Raw genomic sequence first — 21,197 nt, forward strand, 5'->3', positions numbered from 1 at the left:
GGCAGTTCAGAGTTGGGCCTATCATCAGGAGTACATCAACTGCTGTCTTCATTAATGAGCTGATGTACTGAAGGAGAGTAGCTAGAACTACCATTCAGCTGTGTATAGAGAAGGCAGCAGGTAAAGGAAAAGTGTTTCTCTAAGAAAATGTTTCTACAGGTATGTTGGGTCCCATTCAGCCAAGTGCTTTTCATGTGCATTATGCATCAGACACTGTGCTCACAGCTAAGGTTACCAAGGAGAATCAGATACAACCTCACTCTGAGCAACAGAAAATCAGAGAGAAAAAGTTATAAAACAAATAGCCACAGAACAATAGAACATGACCTGAGTTTTACCAGAGCTTATCAGACTATTGAATCAAATGAGATCCCATATTACAACAAAGGAAACTTCTGAACATTTTAATGTTCTCAAGTTCCCTGCCTACAAGACAAAGAGAGTCCCATAATGGTAGATCACAAATGCTCCCACATACATTCACTGCAACAGTTCTGCTAGGAGTTATGATTCTCTTCTAGGCACCTTCCTAGAAACCTGCCACCAGTGGAGTACCAACACTAGAAAGCGTGGTAGTACACCTCCCTCTTTTTCTGCTACTTACTGTCAACAGCCTCAAAGGAGTATTTGTGGGTCACAACATATTTTTCTTTCAATTTCCCTACTCTCCTTAACACTCATGCAAGTGTCTAGTCCTGGTGATAGATGCCATGCAGCCTGAGAAAGTCCAGGCAGAGTATAGGAATTAGGAAAGAAGAGACTGAGGGCATAAGAAACCTAGTAGATGAAAAGGTTATGATTAAGGAAGAGAGGGTGGAGGAAGTCCTCCATCTTAAGAGTTCAGGGAAGTACAGAGACAAAGTGCTTTCCAGAAGCAAAGGAAAACAAAAAGCCAAGGAATTCAATCTGCTGCTAAGGAAAGGTAAATCAACTGGATTGAGGTAATGGAAGGAAAATTTATAATATTTGCTCTAGGAATTAAGAGGAGTGAGTAACACAACAGCTAAGAGCATAGATTCCTGAGCCGTAACTTACAGGTTCAAAGCCCAGCTCTGTCACTCATAGAAAAAGTGACTATGGACATACTACCTAATCTCTTTGTGACTCAATTTTCTCATCTTTAAATGTAAAAAAGGTTTCCACTTCCCTCATAGGATATATATTATTGAATGTTTTTATGCACTTGGAATAAAGCCTGGTTCATAATAAATGCTACCTAAATGTTTATTAAATAAACAATTCCATTATATTTCATTAAAAGAAGCCATTCTAAGAGTTAAAACATAGACCCCCATGAGGGTCTCCATCACAATGAAATACTGTATTCCAGTCTGTCTGATTGGTCAAGTGTCACAAAGGAGGTGGCATAGAGCAACACAAAGCCATTCAGTAGGCAACTGGGTGGGGTTCACTAAAGATAATAAAGAAAAAAATATATCTAAAGACTGGAGAAAAGATATTTCCTATTTGTTTCCTAGAAGCAAAATGGGCGGGCACCCTTGAATAAATACCATGCTTTCATTTTTGCTTCATGGGCAGCAATCAAGAAGTCCTAGCTAACCAGGCACAGTGGTATAGGTTCCTAATCCCAGCCGCTCAGGAGACTGAAGCAAGTTCAAGGCCAGCATCAACAACTTAGCTAGACCCTGTCCCAAAATACAATAAAAAGGGCTGAGAATGTAGCTCAGTGGTAAAATGCCTTTTTACCATTCCCAGTACTACAGAAAAAAAAAAAAAAAGGAAAGAAGTCCTAGCTTGTATGAGTAAAATTATCCCAACTTTGATGTGTCTGTTTGAATGCAACTTTAAAGATGTTGCACAATGTCACCTCTCATAACACCAACCCACACTGCCAGTGCTAGTGCATTGGTCAGCATTCGCAGGTTTCTGTGAAAACTGACCTATACGAGGACAATGTCTTCCCGATTCACTCTGTGAGGACCTTCAGAAGGCAATACCTCTTTGCCTGCACTTCTCCATCAGCTACCACGTTGTCTCTTGTAAGCCTTCAATCATGTGTCCTTAGAATCAGAAGATCCATTTTCTTTTGTACTTAAAATCATGCCTGAAAGCTAATTTCTTCTGTGCTTCATTTTACTACAAAAACTTTCCTTTTTTTCTCCTATTTCTTTTTATTTTACCTCATACTAAAAACTAAGTTTTTTTAATATTAAGACTATATAAATAAATTAACACAGTCTATAGATTTTAGAGCTTATTAAATTTCATTGTGATCTAGGACCTATGAGCTTTGCAATAATTTTGTTATTTTTATCAAGTAGTACAAAACATTCAAATCATCTGTGTCAGTGATTTTTCTCTATATATGAGATTATGTGACTTTTGTTTCCACTTGGAATATTTCATGTATCATCTTCTGGAAAAATTCCAAAACATTTAGTGTAATTGTTTTTCTTATTGGGAACAACTCCAGCAACGTATTTTTCTCCATTGTAAGAGGCAAAACAAAGCATATTTTTGTTATCATCATGATCACTTATTCAATTAAATTCCCTTCAATCTTTAAATTGGAAATATGCTCACAGAAACATTAATAAAAAATGGAATCAAAATTACAGAAGGACTAGTAATTCTTCACTTAATCAATAAGGTTCAGTTGCAAATATTCATCAATTACATTTTTATGTCAGTTGAACGTTTAAAATTTTTTCTCATCTGAATTATCTCCAAATTGAAAGTTTGTTTGAGGTAAGAATTTATCTTGACTATTTTTCTTTTCCAACAGGAAAGTTTAAAGATAAGGAAGTCATGTTTGCCGAAGTGTGTAAGAAAGACAGAGGGGAAAAGATAAATACAAAACCTCAGAAATCATAAGCAAAAGGTATATCTCAGAATAAGAAATAGATGTTCTTAATCAAAAAAAGTGAAATAAGCTGAGAGGCAAGGAACATAGATGGTGAGCTAACTGGCAAAGAACTGTGAAACCAGAGCTATGGATCTGAGGCATGGCCCACTGAATCACACTTCAGTGTTTCTACACTAGAGGGATGAGAACTTTACAACTTTGGCCCAGAGAATGCTGCTGAAATTTAAATCTTTTCCATCCCTATTAATCTACTTTCATACTTTTTAAAGAAAAGCTAGAATTGTTACTGACCACACTCGACTAAACATGATACAACATGAATATTTTAATGTTAAAATATTTTCTGCTTTTTAAGTAAATCTAAATTAAAATGCACCACCAGGAAAATTACATGCTTCAAATAGTATTAATCATGCAGAAACTGTAGTATTTAGAAAACAAGGAAAATATACACTTACTGTTAACATTCGGTAATTTTATAGAAAATAATCTTCTCGTGTCACGTTTAAAAAGTGACAGGAACACAATGGCCTTTTCCTAAAGAAAACATGCCCTTAGCTTCACTTACCCCCTAATAAGAGTGAATTTGCATATGCCAACTTCATCAGAATTCTTTGTGCTCAAATCTGGTAATCCGTTTATTATCTAATTGAGTTTTTCCATATGATATTTCAACTTGGAAAATTTTACTTTCTCAAAATATGAAAGTGTCTGAGTTTAAGTGTTGGAGAGGAAGGATTAACAGTCAGTACTTTTAGTTTCTGTGATCTGATTAATTTCTCAGTGAATTGGATACCAATAGACCTCTAAACTATTAAAAAAACAAACACACTGAACAAATCAATTTGGTATGTGAATGGTAAAAATTAAACATTTTCTGATATTTGTAAGCTGATCATATGTTGGGGTAAAATTCCTAGAACCCAAATTAATCATCAGAGTGAATTAGTTCAATATAGAGCTGTGAACTAACTGATTAAAAATAAAGGGGATTTTTCTATTGAAATCCCAAATGAAATGCCAATAGTAAAGTTTAGTTTGGAGACTTAATGTTCTTGTTCTAAGTGAATGCTTAAATGTTACTAAGAAATGTTCAAGAAACTTAGTAAACTCTTAAAAACTCAGCTACTTTTTAAGAACCCATTATCAGAGGAAGAAGGGAAGAGGGTACTAATATGCACCATTAAACCAATTTCCCTGACCTAAATACTCCCACCTTGGTCAATTTCAAGATGTCAACATGGATTCACTGACCATGGAATTGGGAAAAGATGTGTACAACCTGCTGTTGAGCCACAGCTGGCCTGCTCCAGCACACTGAACCTGAAGCTCCTTCTCATCATGTTCAGACAGATTAAAGCTGGTTGTCAGGCTAACACAAAAAAGGAGGAATAAATTTAAAAATCAGAAAAACAGCACACTTTCTGCATGCCATATTTAAATATGTATAATTGTAGTGGTCATTGTGTGAATATTTTTAAAAGATAAGAAAAACAAAGGAATTTGAGCTGTCACATGTTTAGAGGTGCTACCAGGAGGTAGGGAAATCTGAAAAATATGCTGTGAGTCCCACTGCACATGAACTGCATAAGTGTAGTCAGAAGAAATATCACGGTTCCTGGGAAATTTCTAATGCTCATGATGACTGGGTGGATGTTCCCTTGACGACCGCTCTGGTTAATCAAGGGTCTGAGCGAAGCTCCTGCTTCAACAGTCCTCAGGAATCATCGCATACAGTGCTTCACAGGAAAATGACTTGGTTTTCTGTGTAATTTATTATTAAATATATTTATGGGGTTTTTTTCTTTGTTAGAGGGAAGACTAGTTAAAATCATCTAAAACCAATGACCCTCACACGACTATCATTCAGGGGTAGGGAGCTCTCATGACAACCACTTATTAAAGGTTATGGAATGCTCTATGTATGAGCTATTTGTATAGCCAGGCTGGCCAGTTCCTTGATGCTCTCAACAAAAGAGATGCTTCAAGATGCTTTTGGTTTGTTTATGTTGCTTTTGTTTGACAAAGTGCCTGACACTGTGGTTTTTGTGCCTGATTAAGTTTTTACTCTGCTGTAACATTTAGGTTGTGCTGAGTTGCCCTGACAACCTAAGGAAATATGGTTGTGTTGATAGGTATATATGAAAATCATCACATTCTTGAACAATAGTTTCTTAAATTTGCTCACACAGCAATGACAGTGGCATTAGATATGTGAACTGGAAAAGAAAGCTGCATGTCTCTGGACAGTTTCATTCATATTGCCTGATGTATAATCTTTGAAGTATATTTTCCTATGTTTTCTTGTTACAAACAGGGAGCTAAAATAATCACACTATCAATTAGATCCCAAGTTAGTCTTCCTAGGGACAAAATACCTTTCAATGCCTTCATGTCTGTCATGTATCTTTACTGCCATCTGCTGACATTGAGTGTCTGGGCTGTGAGCCTCCATCCCTGCTATTCTCGTGCAGAGCTGAGCATTTAGCTGAACGTGGAGAGCTGCTAACACATTAATTTATCCTCTCACAATTCTAAGCCTAACCTAGGAAGATTCTTTTAAATGAAAGTTCTGAACTGGCACTTAATGAGTTAGCTATCCATTTTTTTCAGAGCAATTGACATACATGTATTTGGTAAAGGTTAAAACCAGTTATCATTAGTTAGAATTTTAATAGTTATTAACTTGGAGATTCACTTAGCTGCTATGTATATTGCAAGTTAACTATATGGAGATCTAATTATTGCTTTCATTTTAAAAATCCAACCAGAAAAAGAAAAAAGGGAGAGAGAGAGAGAGAGAGAGAGAGAGAGAGAGAGAGAGAGAGAGAGAGAGAGAAAGAGAAAGGAAGAAAGGAAAGGAGGGAGAAGGGGGAAGGAGAGAGAAGTGGTGAGGGAAGGAGGGAGATGGGAGGGAAGGGAAGAAAAAGGATGAAACAACTTACTAGCAAATTTAATTCATGCCCAAAACAGCCAAAATCTAAAATAAATAAGCCAGCATCATAGCTGGGTAATAGCCAAACCTAGTGACAAGAAAAAAGAACATTTGTGTTTTGCACCTGTGAAAGCATTCAGTATTATCATCAATTTTACAATATTCCCTAGAAGCAATTGGTGCTGTTCAGTTTTGTTACTGTTATACCATGACTCCATGCTGCAATTATACATGAACTATGTTTTCTGTGCTTTCAGCACAGCACTGCAAAACACTCCTTTAAAGTGTTTAATTTCATTATGGTTTAATGCTAGTGACTCATATAACTCCAGATTTGACAAACCTAACATAGATGCCTTGGAAAGAAAAAAAATCCATACTTTCTACTTTTCTCTGGAAGGAAAACAAACCACTTTACTGATGGGTTTTTGAAATATACCACTGGAAAAATATGTGAGACAAATGCATCCAAATGCCTTTAGCACACAACAAACCTGAGATGGAAAAGCCAAAGAAATTAGTCCTTCCAAATTCAAACCTGCAAAATCAGAAAGGTACTTCCAAATGACTTGTTTAATTTTTCTTTGTTCTTCTCCTCCCAGATCAAAGATAACTTATGCTTACATGGCCTTTCAAGGCAAGAACTTAGTTTGATCATTTATTGTTGTCTTTTCTTATTATTATGATAAGTCGGATATCTAGTCAAGATGACTCTAACTTCACACTTTGACAGTCCTCCTCAATGTCTAACACATAGCTATGATAGAGAAAATTTCTGAAAATAGACAACTAAAAACATAAAAGCAGGTTCAAAACAGGATAAACATCTCCCTAGACAAGAAAAAGAGGAAAATGAAAAGTAATAAAGGAGCTAAACTGCTGGCTTGCCAAGATACAGATTTAGAAAGGGAAGCTCAGTGTGCATAGGGTAAAAGAAATTGCTTGCTCAAGAATGACTGTGAAATATTTTATATAGATGCAGAGATGATAGGCAGAAAAGGAGGGAAGGAGGAAGGAAGGAAGGAAGGAAGGAAGGAAGGAAGGAAGGAAGGAAGGAAGGAAGGAAGGAAGGAAGGAAGGGCAAGCAAGCAGGGGGATAAACATACAGAGAAAGACTGCCATCTGAAATTCTAACTTAGCTTCCAACCCAGAAAGACAACAGACTGCAACCAAGTAACAGGTCCTGAACTTCACCAAGAATCTTCTGTCAGCTATGTGAATGGATCTGTAGACATCTTTGATACCATCATAAGACAAAATTACCAATATCCATTATCCAACATTATAGTTTAGGTGTCAGAGTATCTGATAGGACTCTCATTATGCAGGCAGGGTTGAGCACAGCAGAAGAGCAAGGAGAAAGGAAATGAGGAAAAGAGAAAAAACAAAAACACCTGCCATTCAAAATGAGCCTGCACATCTCCATATCAGAACACACGATATTGAGAATGGAACAAAGCAAAAAAACTCATGTAACATGAATCACTCTGATTCTTATTAGTCTAATAAAAACTCTAAAATAAGTATTTGTAGGATGCTAGATGCACAAATGAAGACATAACTTTCAGCTAAAAAGAGAAATTATAAAAGCAAAATGGACAGAGATTAAATACAAAAATTATGAAAACAATTCAAAATTTTAGGAAAAAAATATTCATACAAATTTAAAGCTCAGTTGATAGAATGAACTCTATAGTCAGGAGACTGAGAAACAAATGATACCCAAGAATAATTCAGGACAGAGAAATTATGATGTTTTTAAAAGAATGAAAAAAAGATTAAGAAATTTAGAGGACACAATAGGCCTTCAAAAAATGAAACAGAAATGTCAGGGAATACCTAAAAGGAATATGTGAAGTTCAATTAAGAATTTTTACAAATTAAAGGAATATATAATTCTTGAGCTCAAAAGTGCATGTGAGTATTGAGAAGAATGTACAGTGATTAATCCACACCTACACTTATTATCCCAGGTACATACAGGATCTTAAAGCTGCCAGAGAGAAAAGTTAAAGTAACAAAAGAAGAGCATTTACATTGAACTGAGAATGGCTTCACATCAGCAATTGAGAGCAGAATATAATCAGATACTATATTTAAAGTTCTAAAAGAAAAAATTCAATTTAAAATTCTCAGCAGTTAAGCCATTATTCAGGGGTGAAATAAAGTGTGATATGACTATGGGTTTACTATCCACAGATACAAGAGGTATTAAAGATATTTAGCAAAAGGTAGGTAGAGAGGTGAACCTGGAGGAAAGGCACAGAACCCAAGAAACAACAGAAAAATGTTGCCAAATTCTTCAGTACTTGATTGCTTTAAAAAATCAATTTTCATAAAACTAGAAGAGAGACCAGTAAGACTAGAGGAAGGGGATCAGGGGGAAGAAGGGGAAGGAAAGAGAGGGTACAGGGGAATCAAACAAGTCAAATGATACATGAGCATGTGTAGATGTTCAGAGATGGGTTTGCTGAGGGTGAGGACAACGATGCCTACCCTACCTAGCCTTACCTAGCACGCTTACTCAGGCATCGGAGATTGAGCTCTGAAGGCACGGATCTAATTTTATTTAGGGTTGCACAGGACATATATAGGCACATTATCCAATCAGGTTAACACGCTTGTTTAAGTATAACAGAGTCAGCCTATAGGTGAACTATACGTCGAGGGTCCAGGTAGTGTAAACAAACCAAGCATACCTAAGCAATTCTGCCCAGCAACAGGTGTGAGACAAAGGACTGGGGGAATGGCAAACTCCTGCACACAGCATGAGGCAAGGTAGCACGGACTCGCATCACAGCTTTCTGTGACGCATGTCAGCACGAGGCCTCCCCTCAGTTCAAACTTAACTTCAACAGCTACAAAAACCTTCATTCCATGGCGAGTCTTTACCAACCTCAGTTTCTCTGTTCAGACTGTTTGGCTTATTTAGACCATGGTGTCAGTGACTGCTGTCAGATAAACTTGAGGAATGTTCCCTACAAGCATGTATGAATATATCACAATGAATCCCATTATTTTGTAAAATTACAATGCACCAATTTTAAAAATGCAAAAATATCACAAATAAATAAACTTTGAAATCAACTTAAAAATTGTATATATGTCTTAAGGGGTAAAATTAGAAAATATATGTTCTAAAAAAAAAAAAATATATATATATATATGTTCTATGTCCAACATTTATAAAATACAAATAAGCAAAGCACACAAATTAAGCATCATCCTTATTCTCAGCATATAGTGATAGCCACCGGAAATATTTGTGAAAGCAGTTCTGGTATCATCTCATTGCATATTTTTATAAAAATTATGTCATATAACTCAAATTGTCTTCATTTTTCTATTTCACACATATGTCCTTCCATGTTAATTATTATCCTGTAATTCCAGCATAGGAACTGACTAGCATTAAATTATATAAAGTACTTGATTTAACTCTGAACCTATCACATCCACTTTTCATTTTTTCACATTTTTACAACCGTTTCCTTAATTTTGGATACCCAGAATTTCCAAATTGTTTAGGGCTCTCTAAAATTCTACAGATAAATTGTCCTTTCCAAATCAAAATATTTCAGCCATATTGCTTACCATCACTAAAGATTATATAACATTATAGATCTAAAGAACAAAACTGTTAAGAACACTAAAAAAAATGTTCACTTCATCAAGTTTTACTTTTTAAAATAATTCAAATTGAGTATTTGATTTTGAATTCCATTACAAGCAATATTAGTAGAAGTAGATGAACACTTCAACTTGACTGTGTAATTTATTTTCATAAAAATCTCTTTAGAGATCCCTGTCTAGTCAGCAAATAATTGCTTTAACTCAGATTTTAATATTAGCACTGAATGATTTATGTACATTAAATAATGTGATTCTCACTAACCATTTATGAGCTAAGAATGATTATCTCCCTTCTGTGGATAATCACACTTCAGGGAAGAAAGGTTAAGTGGTTTGCCTAAGATCACTCAGGCAGTCAATGGATTATCTCAAAATATGATCCTCGAGTCTTTAAATCATTAGACTTAGCAGACCTTAGCAGTACTTGAAAGGCATAAGGGATATGTATTTAGATTTTTCCTCAAATGATTTATGTGGCAAAATAACTAGTTTGTTAATACAGCATTTATTTTTGCTTCTTTTTTTTTATTGTAAACAAATGGGATACATGTTGTTTCTCTGTTTGTACATGGTGTATAGGCATACCATTTGTGTAATCATAAATTTACATAGGGTAATGTTGTTTGATTCATTCTGTTATTTTTTCCCTTCCCCCCACCTCTCCCACCCCTCTTTTCACAATTTAGTCATAAACAAATACAATATATTATAAAAATGAATGTGATAAGAATCTCCCTGTGGGAAAAACTCTGGTGAAGTTAAAGTAGCAAAATAGTGTATAAACTAAGCAGACAATAGAATAAGCTATTTGTTGAAGGGTCAGAGGGAGAAAAGGAGGAATAACAGAAAGGAAATACAGCAAATTCCTTCTGTAGAACTACAGCTCAGGGTCAGATTCCAACAAATTCCAATGAAAGAAGAAAGAGAGACATCATATTGTTAGTAAAGACACGTGTGTTCCCCAAAGTTATTCCTTCCTTCTCCAGTATGAAGCACCCATGCATGTCACCCTGGCCATAATCAACAATGATGGCAAGTGACTTCATAGATCCCTACAGTACAATTCACACAAACTGGAAACTTAGAATTTAGGAATGTTCCAAAGTGATCTGATCAGAATTAGAAATGACCATGGTAAACTTGAGTGGAGACCAAAAAAGTAGTAGAATGATTTATTGGAAGAATCATCTAAGATTTGTATTTTTAGGTAAAAGGATAGAAGGAACCATTCAAGAGCTAAACATTTTGGAGGAAGATAGGGAAGGAGAGGGTTCTGCACTGATAGTCCAACATCCTAAAAACATCCCTCTGGATCAAGGAAAACTGGAAAATTGCTCAAATTTCAAAATAAAAATCTTTGATTATTGTCTAAAATTTGAAAAATACAAATAAACCAAAGTGAGAATTAATATCATTCACACTCTCAGTATGCACAAATAGCTATCATTAATATCAGTAAATATATTTCTAATATTATCTCTATAGAATAAATTTCATAACAGTCCAAGTCGATATTGTTATGTATGGCAAGCATCTAGGTAATATCATTTGAATTGTGTTTTAAAATTATAAATGAAGTGATTTAAAAGAATGCCTGTCCTTTGTCATATGTGCCTATTGGTCTGATTGCATCAATTTAGAAACTCCTGATAAATTTTCAATTGTGTGTTGACCATTTCTGCTATTTATTCTGCAAATTCCCTTAAGCTTACACTTTTCTTTATCTCTGAAACAGTACCAGCTGGTACATTAGCAGCATGCTTTCTGAGTTCTGATAACTGTATCACAGTGTAATCTCACTGCTCAGGGGTATGCAGCCTTTCATTTCTTATTCCATTTCTATTTCCCCTGTAGGCCAAGGAGGAGAATTTTCTACCTAGGGAGTTTAGCATCATTTAACATTGATGTTACTTGTCCAACAATCTCCTATGTGAATAAGACCATATGTCAACCACAGTTAGCACTTAGAGTTTATCAATACCTACTTATACACATAAAGCTCTTTTTGTTTTGTAAAAGATTTAACTTTCTGAATGCATTTCAAGACCTGATTGAAAGTCAGGAGGAGAGAAGGAAAATGAAATGCAACGTTAGAAAAGAAATATATCTTTTATCTATCTGAAAATGTTCACACTTGGTTGAAGCCATATTTCAGGATTATTTTGATCCATAAAGTACCTCTCTCATTGAAGTAGTACTTACCATCCGTGTGTGAAGTTACTCTTCTTGCCAATAACGCATACAATAATGGCCTCTTCTGTTTCACTTCTAGCTTCACGATGCCAGGTGACAGTCCTGGGTTTGCTTGTATGATTGAAATGGCTGCTTATGGAAAACCGCCATTACAGAAAAAAGATGCAGAGACTCCCAATACCTCTCAGGTAGGTCTGCAAATATTCAGTTTCAAACACTAAATGTTCCCTTAACATTTCAAATAAGTATTCACTTTATGTCATTAAGCACTAATCACATTTCTCAGTGGGACAGATTATTTGTAAAAACTCTCAACAAAGCACCAGAAACTTTATCTCATTCCGAGGATTGTAACTAAATATTTGACTTTATTACTAAAATGTTTTATTAAATTTGACAATAAATTGATTTTTCTGTCATACTTTGGATCTAATATATTGTGTTTGATTTCTTTAAAAAAAAGACAAAGAATAAGAAAGAGTAACAAGAAACAACTTACAAAACTTATAATACAAAACTTGTGTTTTCATAGGATATGATAGTACTCTTGCAATCCTGTTTACAAGCCTACTCTCAGCTTTCTAGACTTGCACTGGCTGGGAAATTTTTCTTAGAAACATCAAATCAAGCTAAATTGGAAGAACAGAGGATGTCTATCTCTCCAGAGACCAGGCAATCTGCTGAATTCTTTTCATTTTAATGATGTGGTTGGTTACATGCTTCTTGGTATGACTTTCTGGCAACAGACTTAAGATAAAAAATTCCTGGTTCATTTGTCAATGTAGAGAGTTAATCTGTATAATTAGAGCTCCAAAGTGCTAATTTTGATACACATTAAAACTTGCAATATGCATTGCACTAGCAAATTAAAAATTTCATTTCATTTCATTTCTATTTCTTTTGTACAGTTTCTTGTTGTATGTATATAGTCATCCAAAGAAAGCACACAAAAACAGCTAACATTTGCCTAAGCACATTATATTTTCCAAACTATGGCCATATGCATTATCTCATTTGATATTTATAATAATGTTGCAAAGTAAAAGTGATTATCTCTTTTCTGTGACTGAGGGAACTGAATATTAGACTTGAACAAAAGTTTATAGTAGTAAGGACAGAGACTTGACTCCAGTCATTCTGGTTCCTAACCCTTTTTGTTCAAGTGTTACACTCTACTACTCTTGACTTGCTACTGCAGAAAAGTTAAAACTGTTCGAGTGAGTTGTTAAGGTACAAAGTTGTTTCATGTTTTAAAAAGTCGTGCCAAGAGAGCTAAATATTTACATTCAAAACATGGAATATTCAAGTGGTCTAAGATATATGAAACACTCATAGCTTTTTGAAAAATTCAACATAAAGCATTTGGCATAGTTACAGCTATGTTAACTCTGTATAATTATCATTTTGATATTAAAAGCTCCATATTTTCTTATAAATAACATGTGCTATCCTAACTTAGAAACTGATGAATCACAAATTTAATAAATAGAATTCAAATGCTCAATAAATATATTTTTGTTTATAAATATTTTAAATTTGACTTATCATCTCATTGAAATAAGTCACTTGCCTTTGAGGCTAAGTAAAATATTGATCAGAATGCCCCAGGTACACATGCACACATGAGACCAGTACATGAGAATAGAATTTATGATTAAAGTAGAAAATCATTTGAATATTTGAGGAGGTAAATAGAGAATGCATTCAAGCTCTCTAAAGTCTCAGTTGCTTTTCACTACTGTTACTGTAGGAGCTGCCACAAGCTTTTACAACTCTTGGTCTCCTTGTGTTCAGTTTAACTCAAGTGCTCCAGAGACTAAATGAATCAGCTTCTGAATGCTGCCTCCTCACTTGTATTAACCACAAAGTTTTGTTCAGTCATTCTGTGGAGACTAAGTGTGCTGGGATTCTCTCAACCAGACCCCAACCCCAGGATTCTGGCATAGACAGACATTCCCAGACTTAATAATGGTTCTACTTACAATTTTTTGACTTTACAATGATGCAAAGGAACAAGCAATCAGTACACTTTGATTTGTAATTCCCAATCAGCCACATAATCATGAGGATGTATAACTAATACTCTCTAGTGTTCTGTGTTACTAAGATGTGATATGCAGTAGGCTAGATGTACTAAGTGCATTTTTACTGACAATATTTCCAACTGACAATTGGTTTGTGGAGACATAACCCCTTCTAAGTCAAGGGGCATCAGTATCATCCTCGGCATCCTCTTGGAACCAGCCTCCTTGACAATTGCCCTTTTCTTTCCAAGTTTTGACAGGATCTTGTCTGAGAAAGGACCTAGAGATGGCTTCCAGTTGTGAATTACACCTTTTGCTACTGCGGAATGTGGAGATGTGTAGAATAAAGACATAAGCACTGAGAAAATTGTGAGCCAAAGTCATTTAATTCTAAGAGTCATTGACTTTGGCACAGACCATCAAAAGAAGGTGCCTTTTGATACAGAATCCTTACAGTATTCTGTATTTCTCTATATATCTGTTTTATAATTTCATGGTTTTATGCTGCTTTTTAGAGTCCTTCTATTTCAACTTGAAGGACTCCCTTTAGCATATATAGTAAAGAAGGTCTAGTGATTAACTCCCTCCACTTTTGTTATCTGGGAAAGACTTTATGTCCTTTTCATTTTTGAAGGGCAGTTTTGCCCAGATATAGCATTCTTGGTTGGCAGATTTTTTTCAGCACTTCAAGTATATTGTCTTTCTGACCTGAAAGATTTTGAGACGTTTTTGTGGAGAAATCTGCTATTAGTCTCATGGGAGTTTCAATTTTTATGACAAGTCACTTTTCTCTTAAATCTTTCAAAATTCTCATTGACATTCAACAGTTTCATTACAATGTGACTCAGATTGGACTTCTTTAGGACTATTCCAATGGGAGTCCTTTGGGCTTCTTGAATCTGGGAGTCCATTTCCTTTCTAAATTTTCACTTTTCAGGTATTATTTTTTCAAATAACTTTTCCCTATTTCTCCTCCTTGCTTCCTCTTTTTCCCCTCTCCCTCCCCTCTATCTCTCCTCTACTCCCTCCTTCCCCTTCTCCTCCTCTTCTTCCTCCTCCTCCTACTTCTTCTTCTCTTTCTTCTTCCATAACGTATATATTGACTTACCTAATGCTGTACTTTAAGTCACTTAGACTTTCTTCAGTCTTCTTAAATTTTCTTCTTATTCCTCTAACTGGATAATTTCAAATGATCTGACTTATGGTTAACTGATTCTTCTGTATGATTAAATCTGCTCTTGAACTTCAGTGAATTTTTAAAATCTAGGTATTTTTAAAATTTCTGGTCGGCTCATTTTTATACATTTCTTTCTCTCTGATGATAGCCTCATTGTGTCCATGCACCATTTTCCTGAACTCACTGAATATTTTGAAGATTTTAGTTGCATTCTTTGTCAAGTAGTTTAAATGCCTCTGTTTATTTAGGGTTGGTTTGTAGAGATCTATTTTGTTCCTTTGGTGGGCTATCTTTTCCTATTTATTCCTGTGCTTTGTAACTTTTGCAGGATTCTCACATTTGAAAAAAATAAAGAAAGAAAAACAGCTACCTTTCCCAGTCTTTTTGGACTGACTTGATAAAGATGTTTACAAGACAACAAGGCTAGAGAGACTGAGAGCCTCTCAAACTTTTTCTGTGACTGTGCCTTCTCTGATCTTATATATGAAAACTCCCAATTAGAGTGATTTGCCAGTTCTTTTTTCAAAAGAGATCAAAACCACTTTTTCCCTTGAGTGTCTGTCTGTGGTGCTGCAGGTTCTCTAGAACACAGGCTACCCAACTCATTCTCAGCAATCTTCAGATTTCTAGAGTATGCTAGGTTCCATCAGCTTTCCAAGTTGGGCAACACAGAAATCAGCCCCTCAAGCATCCCCCTGGTAAGCCAGAACGTTGGATGCATTCTCCACTCTTCTCTCCCGTTCCCCTGAGAGAGAAGCTGGCAAGCTACATTGCCTTCTCTCTGCTGTTCCCTGGGTCTTCTAGAGCAGGGTCAAGTTGTCTGGTGCTCTTTTGTTATCAACATCCCCCAGGCATTTTAGTATGCTGGGTCCCACTGATTGCCTTAGACAGAAAGTAGTACCATGAGCAGTGTCCCCAAAATCTAAAACATTGGATCCCATTCTTTCTCCCTTGGAAGAAGCTAAGAATTGAGAATGTTTTTTCTGCTCATCCATACTGAGCCATCCAGGCTAGGATTGTGGTGAATGACTGTGTGCTAGTCCAAACTGTTACCTTTGTTATTGGTGATCCCCAGCATGGCACCATTTCCTGTCAATGCTTAGATTCAGACAAAATAGATTTTGATCCCTAGGGCAGCTCTCCAAAGATTCTACATGCTGGTCATGTTTCCGTCTCTTTTCCTTCCCAGAGAGAAACTGGGAACTGAGAACTTTCTCCTGACTGGACCATGCTGTGCTGAGGGAAGTGACCATATTGAAGGAATTTCATAACTTTTCCTTCCATATTCAGTATAGTTGATTTCATGCTTTCCTGACATGCAAAAGCCCCTTAACTATTTTCTATATTTCAGATAAAGGGAATTGAACCATACTCTTTTTAATCTGTTGCCTTGGGTGAAGAAGGGTCTGGGGCTTTGATCCTATGCTCTTGTTGACCATTAAATAATTTCTTTATGACTTATTTCCCCAGGTCACATTTAAGATCCTTATAGACAAGAATAAGTCCACTTTTCTTCTTTTACATTTACACTTCTCAAATCAATTTGTTCACGGGGTAGCAACTCAATTCATGGATTATTTCACTAAAGTTCAGTTATTCCTTTGACAGGTAAGAAGATATAATTTGGGGAACCTTCTCTAGAAAGCCTAGAAATCAGATATTTAATATGAGGTATGGAACCACAGAAGACCACTAATTTTGGTCAAATTTTAAACTATAACCACCTTATGCAGGCTACTTCATATCAATCACATATGTGATTCAATAACTTCCATATAAGCACTGCCCTGTTCTCTATGCCATGTATACTGAATATAGAGGAATATACAAGAAAAATAATATGACATTTCTTTTGTATGGTATTCATAGAGGACCTCATGTGCTGAATCTGGCAAAATAATAAGGATCTTATGCATCAAAAGTAGGAAAAGAGGCTTAAAAGATAAGTAGGAGAAAAAGAAAATGCGGGATTGAATTTCATGAAACAAGTCATTTGTAACAAACATGAAACCTTCTATTTTAAAGGCACTGCTACAGACTCGGAGAACTAAGACATGACCAAGGTGGAAGCCATGCCCCAAAAATGGTTTTAAATTAGTATAGAAGAGACTGTGTGCTCAACACATTGTCATAATATAAGGCAAAGCAAGAGAAAGAGTGATTTTTTTTTTTTTTAACTGCAAAGGGATAGGAATTTAGATAAATTCTGCTGCTCCTTTTTTTTGGGGGGGTGTGGCATTGTTTGTTTGCTTATTCAAAGGTGGTGGTGAGATATAAAAGGAAAGAATGCACAGGCCTGATGAGTTGGGGAAAGCAGCCCGGTAAACTTTAGGAGTTCTTCAGCCCTCTTTTTGAGTCCCTGTCTCCTAACCAAACACCCTCCCAGCACCTCAGTCTCTGCTTCTGCTTTTCTGATCCCTTTTCACTTATTATCTCCAAAGAGTTTTTAAGAATTTAAGTCTTAGTCACATGTGAAAGTTATTTAAGTAAATGCTTCTACTGAAATACTTTGCCCAAAATTTATTCCAAAACTTGATGCACCTTGTTTTACATTTGTTTGCATATAATTCAGCTAATACTTAAAACTTGATAGTGACTCTTATAAAATTCAATTTCCAATATAAGTTATCATATTCTTACATAAATGCAAGTATACTCTGATAATTAATTTTAACCAAAAGTGCATTTGCAGTTTCTGCCCATATTTTATTTTTAAAAAGTCATTTAATTTGGAAAACAGAATCAAGGATGTAAAACAAAACTTCAAATTAAGATAGCATTACATAAGTGTATGTGATACTACAATGTCTAAATTTAAAGAAAGTAAAAAAGAAATAGGACAACTTACTCAGCAAACACTCCCTCTCCAAGTTTATAGAAGTTTGCATATATTCTTGTTTTATTTTCTCTTATTATAAAAGAACAACTATTGTTCTTCTTTTAGAGAGACATTCAGAGAGGAAAAGGAGAGTTCACTTCACTCTTGAAGATGTGGAGTCTTTTTCTCTCAGTCACCATTTATCATTTTTAGTATCTTGATGATTCTTCCTTGATTGTTCATGTCTGTTCTCTATGCTTTTACCTTGTAAGATCATATCCTGATGTCAGACTCTATTCTCCATAGTCTGATTCACAAGAAGTTATTAGAAAAGACTTATTTTAAAGACCTGTCTCCTTAGGAATGATTATACATGCAAAAGGCAGCTCTTGGATAATTGAGAGTCTGGGGATAGAAGTCAACCATTTTAAGTTATCCATGTGCAGTCAACAGCAGCTGAGCTTGGGCCTCAGATCAAAAGAAATACAAAAAACATCTACTTTCATTGTTTAGGTGTTTGTAATAGTATAATAAATCATAGGCAGTTCTATAGATTTTCCCTCATATCTGCCTACTTGTGGCAGAAGAGAGTTTCTCCCATCCTCTATCAGTTTCATGCTAAAACAGCACACTTGTCAAAGCAAGTGTGAGAGTTTGCTTTTCCAGGTATGTGATCAATACAGAAAGATGTCAGAGATCCTCGGTGAGAGGAAGTCATGCCTTGGATGCAGAGAACTTGAATGTTCATGATATACCTCAAACTACATGAACAGTGGGTGACTTTGCTGATAAAACAGATCTCCTAATAGCTTGTTAGAGTACTTAACATAAACTGACTTAGCACATGAGAAAGAACGGATACTGTGTGAGGGCTCTATCAATACACATGGGAATTTTGGCAGGCCTCCCCCTCTACACCTGAAGATTGTCACCCTCTGGGAATAGATAGGAGGTAATCAGGGGAAAAAATTAATAAATTTCCTCAAGAAAGATTTTTTTTTTTAAGATTGAAAAAAAAAAAAAAAAAAAAGAGGTCCAAGAGTGACTTTCACCTGTTAGATGGGGTCATGGAGATGCTTTGATGTTCCTAGAATTTACCATTCTATCCTCTAAAAGCACAATTATGTCAGAACAGTATATATTAGTATAAATGTTCGATGATATTTCTAGGCACTTTTCATGCCCTCCTCCCCCTAGATTGCTATCATAGTTATTTGGTTCCAGTTTTTGAATTCTCACAATGAAGGTTTTACATTTTATTGGTATTTTTAATACCAACTTATACACTTTTTGGTACTTTTTGGGGGTGTGAGAATGTGTTTGGGAGACAGGAACATCGGAGACTATACACTTGCTGCTGCATTTACATGTCATATACCTAACAGCTCTGACAAGCAGGAACTCATCACCAGTTTATTAAAACTACAATTGTAGCTCATAAATTCCTGTTAAGGGGAGTTTCATTTTATGTACATCTAAATTATGAGAATTCAGTTATATATGTTAGTGAGGGTGGGAAAAGAGAGATCAAGAGAAGTTTAAATCATGTAAGTGATTGTACCATCTGGTCAATGATTGAAGCTCTGCAATGAGCACGGATGGGAGACAAATTTTCTGTGCTCTCAGTATCAGTACCATCATGGTGCAATTCACCACACAGAGGGGGTCCTAGAATTTTTATACAACATGGCCACTTAATGTCAGCTTCATCTGAAGCCACACTGACAAAACAGCAATCTATTCCAAAGCTGCAGGAAAATGTAGCTATGTCGGGTTTTTTCAGAGAAAGCATATTAGTCTCCAAAGTGATGCTTAAGGTATCTCCAAGGGCACTTTCAATTCTACAAAATGTTCATCTTACATGCAGACTTTAGAACTGACTCCAATGTAAGATGCAGCTCTGATTTGTTGTCCAAATGAAGGTAGATTAAGGGTCCAGTTTTACAGAATTCCTTTATTGTATCAATTGTCTACAGGTTGGTTGCCTTTGAGATGTAGTGGTTTCTTTTTTTGTTTCCTCAAAACAAGAGCCTATTCTTGACCTGATTGTTGGAATAATGAATGAATGAAAGGACTGAATATAAGCCAAGCAAAGTTCTACTTCTGGTGCATATTTATTTTATATTTTTGGAGGAAAAATGTAACATATCTAATTTTCAAATACCATATGCAAATGCCATACATTTTGCTCTTATTTTAGAATACTTGATATCTAATGTTATTAGTTGTCTGGGATCTCCATAATAAAAATAACACAAAATGGGTGGTTTAAAGAGCAGAAATGTCTTGTAGTTCTTACAGTTCTTGAAGTTTAGAGTCCAAAATTGAGATGATGTCAGGGTTGTTTCCTTGCAGTGACTTTGAGAAAGAATCTGCTCCAGGTCTCTCATCTAACTTCTCCTGGTTTGTTAGCAATCTTTGACATTCCCTGGCTTGTAGATGCATCACCCAACTCTCCACCTTCATGTTCATGTGGTGTTTTTCCTATGTGCAGGTCTGTCTGTGTCAAACTTTCCCCTTTTTATAAGGACATCAGTCATATTAAAGTAGAGGTCTACCTTACTCTAATATTGATGTCATCTTAACTAATTAGATTTGCAATGATTCAGTTTTCAAATAAAGTCACATAAATACTGTGGATTAGAACCTTCAGTATATGAATTTAGATGGAATACAATTCAACCACTGACAATGATTTATTAACATGACTGTATTTTTTTTATCAGTTGTCATTTGGTAATGTTCCCATTAAAATGTAAACACTTGAATAAAAAATACATTTCAAAGCAATCAATGAGTTTTGTTTAGCATCTATTTTTGCATAAATTTGATTAGTTATTATCAGAGATAAAAAAAAAAAAAACCCCTGTAAACCAAGAGTCCTTTTCTAAAGCAAATTATTTACCACCTAGTACAGGTGACAGAACTATACAACAATAGCAACCTGTTTTACAAAGAAAAACACTTTAAAACATGTTATACAACTGAACATTCTAGATCTTTCCCACATAATCTGACTCATCTTATGATAAGATTTTTTATTGTTACTTTTATTACAGGTATATTTTGAATCAATATTCCTTGGTCATGTCCCTGAAAATGTAAAGATCCATAAGCATGTGGGCCACATTCATGGGTTCAGGGGCTGCATTAGAGAACTTCAAGTAAACAACAAAGAATTCTTCATTATTGATGAAGCACTACGTGGGAGGAACGTCAAGAACTGCCAAGTGCCCTGGTGTTCCCGTCATCTATGCCATAACAACAGTACTTGCATCAGGTCAGTGCCGGTCTCTTCATCTCCCACCTCTATTACATGACTCCCAATTCTTAAAACAGCAAAAGTCAGAAGCATTGTCAATGGGGTGATGGAAAAGAAAGGTCTGGAACCCACAAATTCTTATAATGCACGCACCTGGTACATATATTTTGCTCAGATAAATTTGCATACTGTGAGTTCAGTGACAAGAAATTTCCAAACTCTGAAAATAATGAGGTAACTCTACCTGATTTGGGAACTACCAATGTATCCAAGTTTTAATGTAGGTGTTCCTGTTTTTTGCAATATGAATAAGAGATTGTTATCCATA

At 35.5% G+C, this 21,197-nt stretch overlaps 1 protein-coding gene across 1 annotated transcript in view; it reads left to right on the forward strand.

Moving 5' to 3' along the window:
• Eys (eyes shut homolog) overlaps positions 1-21,197 on the forward strand; it is a 1,705,088-nt gene that overhangs the window by 1,468,197 nt on the left and 215,694 nt on the right. The window contains 2 exon segments of the mRNA XM_047559194.1: positions 11,668-11,776; positions 20,667-20,887. Of these exon segments, the coding sequence (XP_047415150.1) occupies positions 11,668-11,776; positions 20,667-20,887 (330 nt within the window).

Source organism: Sciurus carolinensis, chromosome 7 (assembly GCF_902686445.1).
Source record: "Sciurus carolinensis chromosome 7, mSciCar1.2, whole genome shotgun sequence".
In the NCBI taxonomy this organism is placed as follows: Eukaryota; Metazoa; Chordata; class Mammalia; order Rodentia; family Sciuridae; genus Sciurus; species Sciurus carolinensis.